This window comes from Rhincodon typus, chromosome 12 (genome assembly GCF_021869965.1).
Source record: "Rhincodon typus isolate 14 chromosome 12, sRhiTyp1.1, whole genome shotgun sequence".
Classification (NCBI taxonomy): Eukaryota; Metazoa; Chordata; class Chondrichthyes; order Orectolobiformes; family Rhincodontidae; genus Rhincodon; species Rhincodon typus.
In genome coordinates this window covers 65,765,215-65,779,233 of record NC_063343.1, presented here as the reverse complement: position 1 = coordinate 65,779,233, position 14,019 = coordinate 65,765,215, and the positions used below count along the sequence as shown (strand labels likewise).

The 14,019-nt window shown below is 46.5% G+C and overlaps 1 protein-coding gene across 1 annotated transcript in view; it reads left to right on the top strand.

Moving 5' to 3' along the window:
- Nucleotides 1–12,044, top strand: part of anxa6 (annexin A6) — a 78,830-nt gene extending 66,786 nt beyond the window's left edge. The window contains exons 13-17 of the mRNA XM_048603492.1: nucleotides 1,815–1,908; nucleotides 2,948–3,043; nucleotides 6,370–6,428; nucleotides 8,094–8,216; nucleotides 10,223–12,044. Coding sequence (XP_048459449.1) covers nucleotides 1,815–1,908; nucleotides 2,948–3,043; nucleotides 6,370–6,428; nucleotides 8,094–8,216; nucleotides 10,223–10,282 — 432 coding nt within the window. The 3' untranslated portion in view covers nucleotides 10,283–12,044. The remainder of the gene's footprint in view (nucleotides 1–1,814; nucleotides 1,909–2,947; nucleotides 3,044–6,369; nucleotides 6,429–8,093; nucleotides 8,217–10,222) is intronic.
- Nucleotides 12,045–14,019: the final 1,975 nt, after the last annotated feature.

The following is a 14,019-nucleotide window of genomic DNA, read 5'->3' as shown; positions in this document are numbered from 1 at the left end:
CAACTCTTTGTCTGTCCAACTGCTCTTCTCTCTCTTTAGGCTCTAACTTATCATTTACTCCATCCCCCTCCCCCTTTTTTTCTGCATATGAACTGACGTTTCCCCAGCCACCATCAGTTCTGACGAACGGTCACCGGACTCGAAATGTTAACTCTATTTTTTCCTTCACAGATGCTGCCAGACCTGCTGAGCTTTTCCAGCAACTTTGTTTTTGTTCCTGATTTACAGTATCCGCAGCTCTTTCGGTTTTTATTTCGGTTCAGGACCCTTCTTCAGAGGGTCCCGACCCAAAATGTCAACTTTCCTGCCCCTCTGATGCTGCCTGGCCTGCTGTGTTCCTCCAGCTCCACACTGTGTTATCTCTGACTCCAGCATCAGCAGTTCTTACTGTGTCTGAACTGTCAAACAGTTCTGTGCTCTTGGGGTGTTCAATCTCTTTTATATTCTTATTGTCAAACCAATGGATTCTTGCTAATGTGACAGAGGAACAAAAACTCTCTTTTCTTTCCTTTACTATGCAAACCATGTCAGCTTATATCAGATTACCTGGTAAGTCTCTGTAAAGCATCCCTGCTGTGTCACTGCTGACACCCTTCCTTCGTGGTCAGCAGATTGTCAGTGTTTAAATAAAGGACACTTCTTGACTTGTTTTTGAATGTAGATGTTGTGTTTTTAATTCACTCTCCTCTACTCCCTCCCCAAAACTCCCCAGAAGCAAAGAGATTTGTGAATTGCTCTCTGTCAGAAAATACAAGTAGTTTGACTTGACTGTTTGATGTTTGACGTTAGTAATTCCCATTTGTATTGGTTTCTGGCACAACCTTAAATTACATTGATGTTTGTTAGAATGGGGCTGGACCAAGATCTAGATTTGATAACAAGTGATGTGGATCAGGGGAATGGGGATGATATTAGTCTTGGCTCCCATCTCCGAGTCCGTGGATTGTGGACTCAAATCCCAATCCAGTAAAATCCAGGCTAATCCTGATAGTCTGACCAAGAGGCACAGAATAGCAAAATCCAATACACAGCAAACATTAACTCCTCCATTAACAGCTGTAACTATACTTCAGAAATGCTGGCGGCAGACAGCATTGGGACAATGTAAAGTCACGACAGATTTCTTTCTCAAGAGTGGTGTTGGAGGATATAGTGTAGGACAGAGTATTTGAAGAGTAGGAGAAGTTGACACAGCCACTGGTCATGGGGTGGCACGGTGGCTCAGCGGTTAGCACTTCTGCCCCGTGGCACCAGGGAACCGCGCCACATTCCTCGGGCGACCGTCTGTGTGGAGTTTGTACGTTCTCCCTGTGTCTGCGTGGGTTTCCTCCCACAGTCTAACAATGTGCAGGTTAGGGTGGATTGGCCGTGCGAAATTGCCCCATAGTGTCCGGGGATGTGCTGGTTTAGGTGGATTAGCTGTGGGGAATGCGGGGTTACAGGGATGGGCTGGTTGTGGGTGTGGGATGCTCTTTGGAGGGTTGATGCGAACCCGATGGACTGAATGGCCTGTTTCCACACTGTAGGGATTCTGTGAAGTTGCTCTGTGAGCAACCACTCCCAACTTTCCTGCGTTGCTCCGAAATGAGACCTGCCCTAGGTCTGACACTGAAAGAGAAAAATCTGACCTGGCGTTGAATTTTAATTTCTGTTGTGCTTCTGGAGGTGACAGTGTGACACACAAGGGGTGAAAGACGAGAAGGGTGGATTGAGTGAGTGAGCTGATAGAGAGGAGCCTACCAGAAAGGACCAAATGGTCTGTCGAAATGCAGTAAACGTTTTCTAACTCCATTCCCTTGCCGTGTGGTTGTTAGGAGCTGTGCGACTCAACTGATGAGGACTCGGGCTCCATGGAATCAAAGTTCATCAGCATCCTGTGCATGAGGAGCTACCCCCATCTCAGGAGAGGTGAGTGTCCTCCCTCCAAGTGCTGCTGATGCTCGGTGGTATTTTCATCTCTAATCAGCTTCTGCTCAGATGGAACACTCTCTGCCTCTGAGTGAGAAAGCCATGTGCTCAAGTCTAAATCCTGGAGATTGGAGTAACAAGCTCAGGCTGGTGCTTCCCAATCCAGGGCTGTTGGAGGTACCACCTTTCAGATCACATCGAAGACTGAGACCCTTCTTGCTTTCTCGGGCAGATATTAAAGAATCCAAGGCCACGTGTTAACGAGGAGCTCAGGCATTCTCTCAATATAATGGCCACTGCTTGTCATTTTCCCCTTAATTCCCCCTGTTCGGCTACTCTCCAGCTGACTCTCTGATTCTCAACCTTCCATGGTCTTCCCACTCACTGCCCCACCAAAAAATCTCTGTAAATTCCTCACAGCCTTCAAGCCAGCATGGTGGCTCAATGGTTAGCACTGCTGCCTCACAGCGCCAGGGACGTAGGTTCGATTCCAGCCTCAGGCATCTGTGCAAACTCCACACAGACGTTCTCCCCGTGTCTGCATGGGTTTCTTCTGGGTGCTCTGGGTTCCTCCCACAGTCCAAAGATGTGCAGGTTAGGTGGATTGGCCGCGCTAAATTGCCCGTCGTGTTCAGGGATTTGCAGGTTAGTTGGATTTGCCATGGCAAATGTGGGGTCACAGGAAGGGATCTGGGTGGGATGCCCTTCAGAGGGTTGGTGCAAACTTGATGGGCCGAACGGCCTCTTTCCACACTGTAGGGATTCTGTGCTCCTCTTGTGCAGCCCCCGTTTTAGTCACTTCATCTGCCTGCTCCCCATCACTCAAACTCCCTGCCTAAACCTCTTCAGAGATTTTCCTTAAAACCTACCCAACTTGTCTTACTATCTCCTGAAACGGTCTCACTTTCTGTTTGATTTATCCTCCTTTGAATCTTGTTCCGATGTTTTATCATGTTACAGACAGTGATGACTGGAGCCTTGTTTTGAGTTTGGTTGGTAGCTGTTGGGCTTTGATTGGCTACACTGTGTTTTCCTGCAGTTTTCCAAGATTACATCAAACTCACCAACAGAGATATCGAGCAGACCATCAAGAATGATATTTCTGGAGACCTGAGGAATGCACTGATTGCTATTGGTGAGTCTGTACAGCTCATTCGAAACAAAAGAAACCGTGTTCATCTGCATGTACATACACACACTAACACACACGCATACCCTCAAACATGTACACACTCAAATACGTACACTTGCATGCACCTACATGTTTATACACACACACGTGTGCACATACAAATACACACATGCACATACAGATGCACTTTTTGATCTGTACATCCTTGTTTATTATGATCTGGCTGCAGAGCACACAAAACAAACCTTTTCACTGTATTTAGGTACATGTGACAACAATAAATCAAATCAAATCAGATGCACAAGTTTGCATATGAACATATAGACACACACACATACAGACACATACATGCATATACACAAAGATTCATATACATAAATTCACATATATATACGCGGAACCCCCTCTAACTCTGAGCCCTAATCCTGTTTTTTCCCACTCTGTTACCCGCTCCCCCCCACCCACACTGTCAACTCTTGAAGCCCCCTCCCCCCGACGAACCCCCGGTGATTTTGGTTCCAAAGGCACTGAAAAACACCCAAACCCTCAGTCCTTCCCCAGCTGGTCACAGACTGGTACAGCTTACCCAAATTACCATGTGCTGTGTGAGACCAGGGCTCCCCAACTCCATTTTTCTGTTTTTCTCCCTCCCTCTGTTTCTCTCTCTCCCATGTTCCCAAGCCTGTATTATGTCGTCGGAAGTTTCTACTGATTCTCCTTTAATTAGTGCAAACTGCAGATCTTCAGTAACGACTTGTGATGAGGCATTCCACATCCCATGAACTCTTTAATCATCGAGTCTTCCTCCCATTCTGCTTTCTCACATTCAATTCCTTCCTGCTGTCTCACTGTGTGGTTTTTCCCTCTTTAACCCTGTCATCTCATTAAGGCTGTTATTTATTACTTTATGACAAAAACCCTCTGTGAAAATGAGTGGTGTGAATGGGAATTGGGTTCTTAAATTATCGGGGGTAATTCCAGAATTATTTCTACAAGTTCTCTTGTAAAGAGTGAGTCAGAAATGCCGTCAGGAAGTAAACAGACCGTGGGACACCATCTGTCTCTCTCTGTCTGTGCTGCACACTCTATCTCTCTCTTTCTCTCTATCTCTCTATCTCTCTCTCTCTTTCTCTGTCACACACTCTTTCTCTTTCTCTTTCTGTCTATCGCTTTCTTTCTTTATCTCTCGCACACTCCTTTCTCTCTCCTTCTTTCTTTCTTTCTCTCTTGCGCACTTTCTCTCACTCTCTCTCTCTCTCTCATTCTCTCTCTCTTTTGTCACACATTCTATCTCTTTCTTTCTTCCTCTCTATCTCTCTCTTTCTCTCTGTCTCTCTTTTTCTTTCTCTCTCTCTCTGTTGCACACTCTTTCTCTCTCTTTCTCTATCTCTTTCTCTCTATTTCTTTCTTTCTCTATCTCTTGCACACACTTTCTTTCTTTCTCCTCTATCTCCTTTCTTTTTTTCTCTCTTCCTCTCTCTTTTTCCCTTTTTCTCTCTCTCTCTCTCCCTCTCTCTCTCTCTCCTCTCTCTCTTTTCTCTCTCTCTCTCTCCATCTTTCTTTCTCTCTCTCTTTTTCTGTCTCTTACTGTCTCTTTCTCTCTCTCTCTCTTTTTCTCTCTTTCTCTCTCTCTGTTCTGCCTCTCCTCCCTGTTGATGAATTTTGCCCTTTTGTCTGTGTTAATGTGCCTGTGCCTGGACTATATTTGCATTGACTCTAACCGCTCCCACTGTCACTTCCTAGTATCTCCTCTTTGTGTGTTTATGTGTGAGCGTGCACATCCTTCCTCAATCCAGCATACTTCCATGAAATTTTGCAACCAAAGATCAAAACGTGGATTGATTTAGTTTTGAACCTGCCCTGCCATTCTAAGCTCGTGGCTATTCTATCCCAGGCTTTAACTCCTCTTTCAGGCCAGTACCTCTCAAAGCCGCAAACCCCTCACATTGCAAATGTCTGTCTACATCCTCTTTAAATATTTTCAGACATCTTCACAACACTCTGGGCTAGAGAATTCTAGACGTTCACTACTCTCTGTGAGAAGAAATTCCTTCACCTCTCAGTTGTAAGTGAGTGTCCGCTTATTCTGTATCTATGTACCCCCGTTTGAGATTCCTCCATTAGTGGAAATACCTTCTCAATGTCAAGCCCCTTCAGAATCTTGTATATTTCAATAAGATCACCCCTCCTTTTTCTAAACTCCAAAGCATAAGCCTAGAAACATAGAGAATGGGAGCAGGAGTAGGCCATTCAGCCCTTCAATCCTGTTCTGCCATTTGCTGTGATCATAGCTGATCATCCAACTCAGGACCCTGTTTCTCCCGTACCCTTTGATCCTTTTAGCCCTAAAAAAAATATATATTTATGTCCTCCTCCTTGAAAAAATTCAATATTTTGACCTCTAATTAGTTCCACTGTCCAGTACTCACTTTTATGTTTTGCCATTTAGTGCCGGTCTCTGGTTCTGTAACAGATTTGAGGTGCTGTTGGGTGATAATAAAGAGGGTGTTCAGTTCTACCATTGGCAGCTGTGCCTTCAGCGGCATTGGTGCTAAACTCCAGAACTCCGTCAATGACTCCCCACCTCGCTCTCTCTTAAAACTGCTCCGATTGATCAAGCTTTGGGGTCATCTGTCCTTCCTTGATTTTGTAGCACAAAAACTCTATACATCATATCATAATGAAGCTAGAACAAGGCTATGTTGCCTATTGTGTAAGGTCCTGGTTCTGAAGGGGTTAATGTTGATGTCCTCTATTTTGATTCACCCCTCCCCTCCCCTCCCCCCCCCCCCCCCCCCCCCCCGGCCTTGTTTGCAGAGCTGGCCTATTTTCTACTCTTCACACCTACCATTAACACCTATGCTTTATCTATATCACTCCTCTACTTCCGTTAGCACACCCTTTGGCTCATGGTGTCCTCACCATTTGTTCCAATTGCCCATTCTCCTTTGTCAATATCATAAAAATAATAATTTTACACTTCCCTTTAGTCCCAAGGAAGGGTCACTGAAGCTCAAATGTTGACCGTTTTTCTCGCACAGATGCTACCAGACTTACCGAGATTTTGCAACAATTTCTGATTTTGTTTCTCCTCCCCCATTGACCAACAATTGTTTTCTTAAATTATTTCTTCATGTCCTGTTTGAAAGCAGCTGTTAAATCTGCTTTCACCACGCAATCAAAATTCACACTTAATAACTTCAGCTCATACATTTTCTGATTTAATTTTTGTTCCGTTAAAACGCGGGAAGTGTCTGAGGTAGCACACAGTAGATCAAGCCAGATTCAGGTTGTTGTACACCCACTTCTCTGTCTCCTTTTATTCCTAGTTCGTAATGTCAAGAACAAGCCAGCGTTCTTTGCTGAGCGCCTCTACAAGTCGATGAAGGTAAATTATCCTTCTTTTGTTAGCCTCGTCTGTGCTGGGGGAGCCCTGTCGCGAGGTGGGGGGATGGGCCGGTGCAGGGGGAGCCCTGTTGCGGGGCGGGGGGAACCATGTCATGGGGGTGGGGGTGGTGTCGGGGTTGGGGTTGGGGTCAGAGCCAGGGATGGGCTGGTGCGGGGGCGAGCCCCGTCGCGGGGTGGGGGGGGTGGGCCGGGGGGGGGGGGAGCCACGTCGCGGGGTGGGGGAGCCGGTGCAGGGGGAGCGATGACGTCGTGCACGGAAATGTGCACGAAACCTTCATGGAGATGTTGAATTTGAAGCTTTGTTTTTTGGTGCATAATTGAGTGTCACTCTGTACACATGGATAAATATTTAGAAATTGAAACCATTAGTCCTGATACTGGAGTCCCTGTGCCCAGGTCTCCTGTACTGAGTGACTCACTGGTGATCAAACAAATATCCCTCGCCCACAAAGGACTACCGGGCTCTGCCTTCACCAGGCATAACACACCCCCTAATATTATCCCCATCATTCATTCAATATCCCGCTTCTCAAGTGTTCTGTGTTGACCTCCCCATCTCCAAATTGCATCAAGAGATGAGAGGCTTATATTATGAAGAGAGATTGAGCAGTAACCAAAGCGTCATACAGCATGGAAACAAACCTTTTCAGTTCAACTCATCCATGCTGACCAAGTTTCCAACTCACTGGACCAACTGATCTAGTCCCATTTAGCCCGGATCCCTCTAAACCTTTCCTATTCCTTTACTGTCCAAACTTCTCATAAATGCTGTAACCATACCTACATCTACCACTTCCTCTGGCAGTTCATTCTTCTGTGTGAAAAGGTCCCTTTTTGAATCTTTCTCACCTTAAAATATAGTTTAGGCCTTTACATCTGAAGTTTAGAAGGTGACAGGAAATCTAATTGAGGTGCATAAGATGCTAAAAGAGATTGACAAATTAGATGTAGAGAGGATGTTTCCTCATGTGGGGCAATCTAGAACGAGAGGTCATAGTTTTAGGATAAGGGCTGGCAGATTTAAAACCGAGGTGAGGAGAAATGAGGTAGACAAACAGGAGGTTGGAAGAATACGGCAGGCCAGGCAGCATCTGGAGGAGAGAAGGAGTCAATGTTTCAGGTATTACTCTACCAAAATGTTGACTGCTGCTTTCCTCCAGATGCTGCCTGGCCTGCGGTGCTCTTCTAGTCTCCTGTTTGTCTACCTTGGATTCCAGCATCTGCAGTTTTTTTGCCTCTGAGGCGAAGTTACTTCTATCAAAGGGCTGTGAATATGTAGAAATCACTATCCCAGAGTGCAGTGGATGCCAAGACGATGGCAAGATGAGGAGATAATCACATTTTTAATTAGTAATTGGCTGAAGCATTATGGAGAGTAGGCAGAAAAGTGGAGTTGAGGCTGAGATGAGATTAGCCACGATTGTACTAAGTGATGGAACAGGCTCGAGGGGCTGAATGGCCTGCTCCTGGCTCTTCTGTTCTTGTGTACAGGGAGTGAATTCACGCTGATGGCAACATGCTGCATCAAATTCTTACCATCTCGCCAACTGAGCCCCAGCAGAGCACCTGGTCCTGTTTAAATAGCTCTGAACAGCTGCTCTTCTGTCTTTGGTGTTGACTTCAGATTGTTGTTGTTACTTTTTAGGGTGCGGGGACAGATGACAAGACCCTGATCAGGATCATGGTGTCTCGGAGTGAAATCGACCTGATGAACATCCGATACGAGTTCAAAGAGATGTATGATGCGTCGCTGTACTCCTTTATAGAGGCAAGTGCCCGAGGGGAACCATCAAACATGAACTCCGTCTCGGCAGAATACGAGGTTGGGGGATGTGGGGGGAGTTCCTCAAAATGTTCATATGTCCAGTGAAGAGGTGAGTCTTTCCTGTCAGGGTGTGGCTGGGTTTTCCCTGGTCTGTGCCCGCTGATCTACATTGGTGCCTGTTCCCACTCGTGCTTTGATCTTCAAGTTCCCAACCCAGGTCATTTCCTGGGAATGAAGACTGAGCAGGGAGGAAGGCTGGGGGTTAGAATTGCACCAGGTTAGTTTCAGATAGCTAGCACAGACACAATGGGGTGGCAAGGTGGCATGGTGGTTAGCACTGCTGCTGCACAGCACCAGGAACCTGGGTTCAATTCCACCCTCGGGCGACTGTCTGTGTGGAGTTTGCACATTCTCCCCGTGTCTGCGTGGGTTTGCTCCGGTTTCCTCCCACAGTCCAAAGATGTGCAGGCTAGGTGGATTGGCCATGCTAAATTGCCCCTAGTGTTCAGGGATGTGCAGGCTAGGTGGGTTAGTCATGAGTTTTGCAGGGTTACAGGGATCGAGTAGGGTGGTAGGTCTGGGTGGGATGCTGTTTGGAGGGTTGGTGTAGACTTGTTGGGCTGAGTGGCCTGCTCCCATGCTATAGGATTCAATAAATGAGCTGAACATCTGAGCTATAACCATTCAATGTGGTCAGATTCCATGATGTCTAAATTTGACACCAAGCCCTGGGGCATGATTTGTTGGGTCCTGTGACCTCAAAGCAAGGCCAAGAGGCAGTTTGTCTGGTTCTTAAAGGGGTAGAGAGAAAGAAAGTTTGAGGGAGGGCATTCCAGAGGTTAGGTTCTATACTCGTAGTGTGAAGTAACTGGGGGAACACAGAAGAAACCAGAGTTGGAAAAGCAGAGGTTCTCGCAGGTTAGTGAGAACATTACAGAGATGTAGGTGGATGGGGTGGTGGTAGGTTTTGGAGGGGTTTTTGTTATCGAGGTTAAGGATTTCAAATCTGAAGTGACAGCCTGGGAGTGACAATGGGGAAAAAAAAACTGAGGCAGTAAAAGAGCTCTGCAGACATTTGCGATGCGGTCTGTAAACAAATTTGAACAGTAGGCCAAGCCAAGCAGCTGTGACATTAGTCATTGACCCATTTACAGGTGTCACACGGACAAAGTCATCCCAGGAGCAGTACCATCCCCAAATACCCCTGAGATTGACAGCTTTGAGATTGCAATCGGGACTGGCTGACGATATTTGGCCAAAGTGAAGGGTCAGGGGTCATTGTCAGGCCAGTGGAAGAAAAGCGGAGTTTGACTGGAGGTTTTCAAAAACCATCCAGTTACTGCAGAATGCAGCTAGAAACTAAAGGGCAACAGAAGCAGAGGCTGGTTGAGGGGGTGAGGTGTATCCAGGGGGCCGTTGTCCGAAAGGCCAGTGGGAGCAGATTCAATTGGAATAGTTGAAGGGGATTTGGATAATACTGGGAAAAACAGATGTTTGGAGGGTGATGGGGAAAGAATGAGAGGGAGTAGAACTAATTAGTTAGCTCTTCCTAGAGACACAATGGGTTGAATGGCCCTCCTGTGCAATAAAAGTAAAATTAAATCATCTATTCTTACTGGACTGTAGGACTGCTCTCCAATTAGAGAGAGATTCCTGGTGGTAGTTTAACCTGAGGGGACACCATACCTCAGGTGAGGGGAGAGGTTTAGAAGGAAGGTGCTTCATGATAACTTCAGCTGGTGCAGGAATTGAACCTGTGCATTGGCATCACGTGGCATTGCAAACCAGCTGCCCAGCCAACTGAGCTAACTTACCCCATGCCACCACCTGCCCAATCCCGTGTAGTATCCCATCCGTGTCCGTGCAGACTTCCATCCAGGAGGCAGGAATCTCCGCAGTGGTCAATGGGGACAAGAGATGGTGCGGGCAGGATGGGCCGAATGGAGTTCTTCCCCACCACAATAATTTCGTGATTCTGTGAAGAGCGTTCGTTTTCCATTTGTTTCCAGGGCGATACGTCAGGGGACTACAGCAAGGTTCTGCTGGCACTCTGTGCTGGTGAAGACTAGGAGACGTCATCCCATTGGACCATGCTGCTGCTGTCCTTGACCTTTGGAGAAATACAGGGCACAAACCACCGGTATCCAATTGCTGAAGCAAGGCCCTGATGGGACATTGACATCTGGAGAGAGGGGAAAGGGACAGTCACCAATCCACCAACATCCCCAGGCAACACCATGTTTGTATCCATCAAAATGCCGAACCATGAGCTGAGGTTGGCAGTCCCAACGCCCTCTTCATCATGACCAGTCATCCCAGTGAATATACCTTCCATCAGCTCACAATCCAGTCTCTAGATGTCTGTGTTAAGTGACGGTCAGTACTGAGCCCTGCAGTATAATATGTTCACGTTTCTTTGTGTAGCTCCATGGTTGTCCCTCAGCCCCTGGTACTGGAAGGTCTCCCCACCCTCCACCCATCCACCCCTCCATCCCTCCACCCCTCAAAACCAGTCGTCTCATTGTTTTGGGCATTCTGCCCTGGTACCTCAAAGTTACCCTGCCCTCAATGCCATTTCCACTCACTCCAAACTCCACAGGATCCCACAGGATCACTGTCAGAATCCTTATCCCTCACTTTCAGAACGTCTCCATGTCATCTTCGACCTCCTCTGGGTAACAATCCCAGCTGCCCCGGCCCTGCTGCTTCACCCTCAGTCTCCCCGCTCCTGCTCTCTCAATCACTCTCACTCCCTGTCTCTGACAATCTCTCACTCTGCTGCCTGACCTCCGAGTTTCATGAATATTTCAACCATATTTCAAACTATTATTTTCAGCCTAGAGCTCTCATTATCAAAAATGGTGTTTGAAGATTTTGAAGATGTATCTTCTGCGCTACGGGGCCGCATTTTCAATTAGACTCGTTTCCACCTTCACTGCACACCTTCAGATCCCATTGTTCATTCCCTCCCCCTCCCTCACCCTCTCCATTCCCCACCCCTCCACATTACACCCCCACCTTCTCCATCTCCCCACTTCCCCCTTCCACCACCCTCTCACTGATTCTCCCACCCCCAGTAAACCAAACCCCATTTTATTCCCTTAAGACCATAGGACCCGGGAGCAGAAGTAGGCCATTTGGCCCATTTAATTCACTGTGCTTTTCAGTGAAACCCTGCTTGATCCACCAATCCTCAACTGTACTTTCCTGCCTATTTCCCCATAACCTGTGATGGCCTGACTGATTTCCCCCTCAAAACCAAAATCCAGGGATGTACCCAGAGGTATTTAGTTCCAGGTTTAAGCTCAGATAATGGTCACCCCTGGTGATGAATTCTACTCCCCTCCCTCCCTCCCAAAGGAGAGCTACTAACTCTGTAGACAGCTCTGGGTTGTTAAAAACACAGCTGTGAGGAAAATCATCTGGATGTTGAAAAAGTTAAGACTTTTAGAACAACAAAAAAAAACAAGAGAAGTACAGCACAGGAACAGGCCCTTCAGCCCTCCGCTATTTCCATCTGTAAGTGATAAAAGTAACGGAGGTGAGTGAGGAAAAGGTTTTTGGTAGGTCAAGGAATAGATAGTACCTACACCCTCCCCAAACACCATTCATCCGAGGATCAGAATGGAGCATCCTGTCCTGACTCTTGGCATTGAGAAGCACATGGCAGGGGCACAGTATGTTCCCAACGGGCCAACATTTGCCAATCTCAGCCCCCATTCTCTGTCTTCAGCGCATTCTAATGATTCTTCTCAACCCCTTCCCTGTGCTACAAACAAGCTTGCATTATTTTCTTAAAAAAAAACAAATTACAATAAACTTGTGAAGGTCCAGAATTTGTCGTTTTGTCCTTTTATGAAGTTGATGAGTATAATTTAAGTCCTCAAACATTCACCTCCCATTCTCTGGTGGTTGCTCAGGACGAAGGATAACTTGTTCCCGGTCCAGTTGATTGGGCTCTGAGTTGGCTGATGAGTCTAATGCAGGCTGTGCCATTCTGGGGCGATGCGGGATTGGGCATGGGATGTTGGGTGGATGAGTTGCTTGGAGGCTCCGTCCAATGCCTCTCCCAGCCCTGCACCTTCCCGACAAAAAAGGTGATGGGGAGGTGATAGCGGTGGTGGTGGTATTACTGCCGGACTATTAATCCAGAGACCCAGGTAATAGGTTTGAATCCTGCCATGGCAGATGGTGGGATTTGAATCTAAATAAATAAATAAATTAGGAGTCTAATGGTGACCATTGTCTATCGTCAGGAAAATCCCATCTGGTTCTCTAATGTCCTTTTGAGAAGGAAATCTTAGCCAGCTTGGCCTACATGCGACTTCAGACACACAGCAATGTGGTTGACACTTAAATGCCCTCTGGGTAATTAGGGATGGGTAGTAAATACTGGTCTGGCCAGTGATGCCCACATCCTGTAAATGAATAAAAGTCTTTCAAATTGTTTGCTGTCTGCTGAAATGAGCCTTCTCCGTTTTTGTTAAATTGTGGCACGCACTGTTCTTCAACTGGAGCTAACAAAGATTCTATGTGGAGAAGAGCAAGTGTTTTGCCCTCAAACTCTCTCACTCATAGAGTCATGGATGAGAAAGGCCCTTTGGCCTATCGTGTCTAAGTGAGTCATGAAGCACCTATCTGCTCTAGTCCCATCTTCCAGCACTTGGCCTATAGCCTGGATGATTCAGCAAAGTGTGTTACCCACTGAGTCAAACCTGGTCACATCTATTTGTTTTCCGTGCTCTGAAATACACGGGGAAGGTGATGGCCCAGTGCTGTTACTGCTAGACTCTACTTGACTCTATGGATTAATAATGTTCTGGCGACCTGGGTTCAAATCCTTTCATGACAGACAATGAAGTTTGTATCCAATGAATATCTGGAATGAAGAGTTGAATGATTCCAATGAAACCATGGTTGATTGTCAGGAAAAACCCATGGGATTCATAAATGCCCTTTAGGGAAGGAAATATCTGAACTACATGTGCCCCAGACCCACAGCAATGCAGTTGACTCCTAACTGCCCTCTGGGTAATTAGGGATAGGCAATAAATGCTGGCCCAGCCAGAGATATCTATATCCCAGAAATCTGGATTAAGGAGATGTTCTTCCTTATTCCCAATGTTCCATCCCATGAACAAGACAAAATTCCTGAACATTGTGCATCTAGCTGTGCTGTAAGTGTTACATGTAAAATAAAATAGCATAATACAGCAAAATAAATTCTTAATATAACAGTTACAGGTAATGAGCACCTGCTTTCCTATGGGGAAGTGATTTTTATTTAGCACGTTGTTTCTTGGAGTCACGTTCAGATTATTAATGAGGCATAGCTCTGATCGACTTACTGTTGGGTTACACTTGGCATCATGTTGTTCTCCTTTTCTGGGATAGGGATGTCATTGGCAAGGTCAACATTTTGTTAGGCCAGGCAGCATCAGAGCAGGAAAGCTGTTGTTTCAGGTTGGGACCCTTCCTGCTCCTCTGATGCTGCCTGGCCTGCTGTGTTCCTCAAGCTCCACACTGTGTTATCTCTGACTCCAGGATCGGCAGTTCTTACTATCCCCAACATTTTGTTACCCTTAAACTGCTCGGCCATTGCAGTGGGCAGCTGAGGGTCAAGCACATTGTTGTAGTTCTGGAGTCCTGTGTGGTTCAGACGTGGGTAAGGACATGCCCTTCTGGTTTTATGAACCACATGGGTATTGAATGATAGTGTCATGATCACCAGACAACAATCAGGAAAGCTCAACCAATCTCCCAAAACAATGACCAAATCATTCATAGAGCAGCGAGTCTGTGGTGG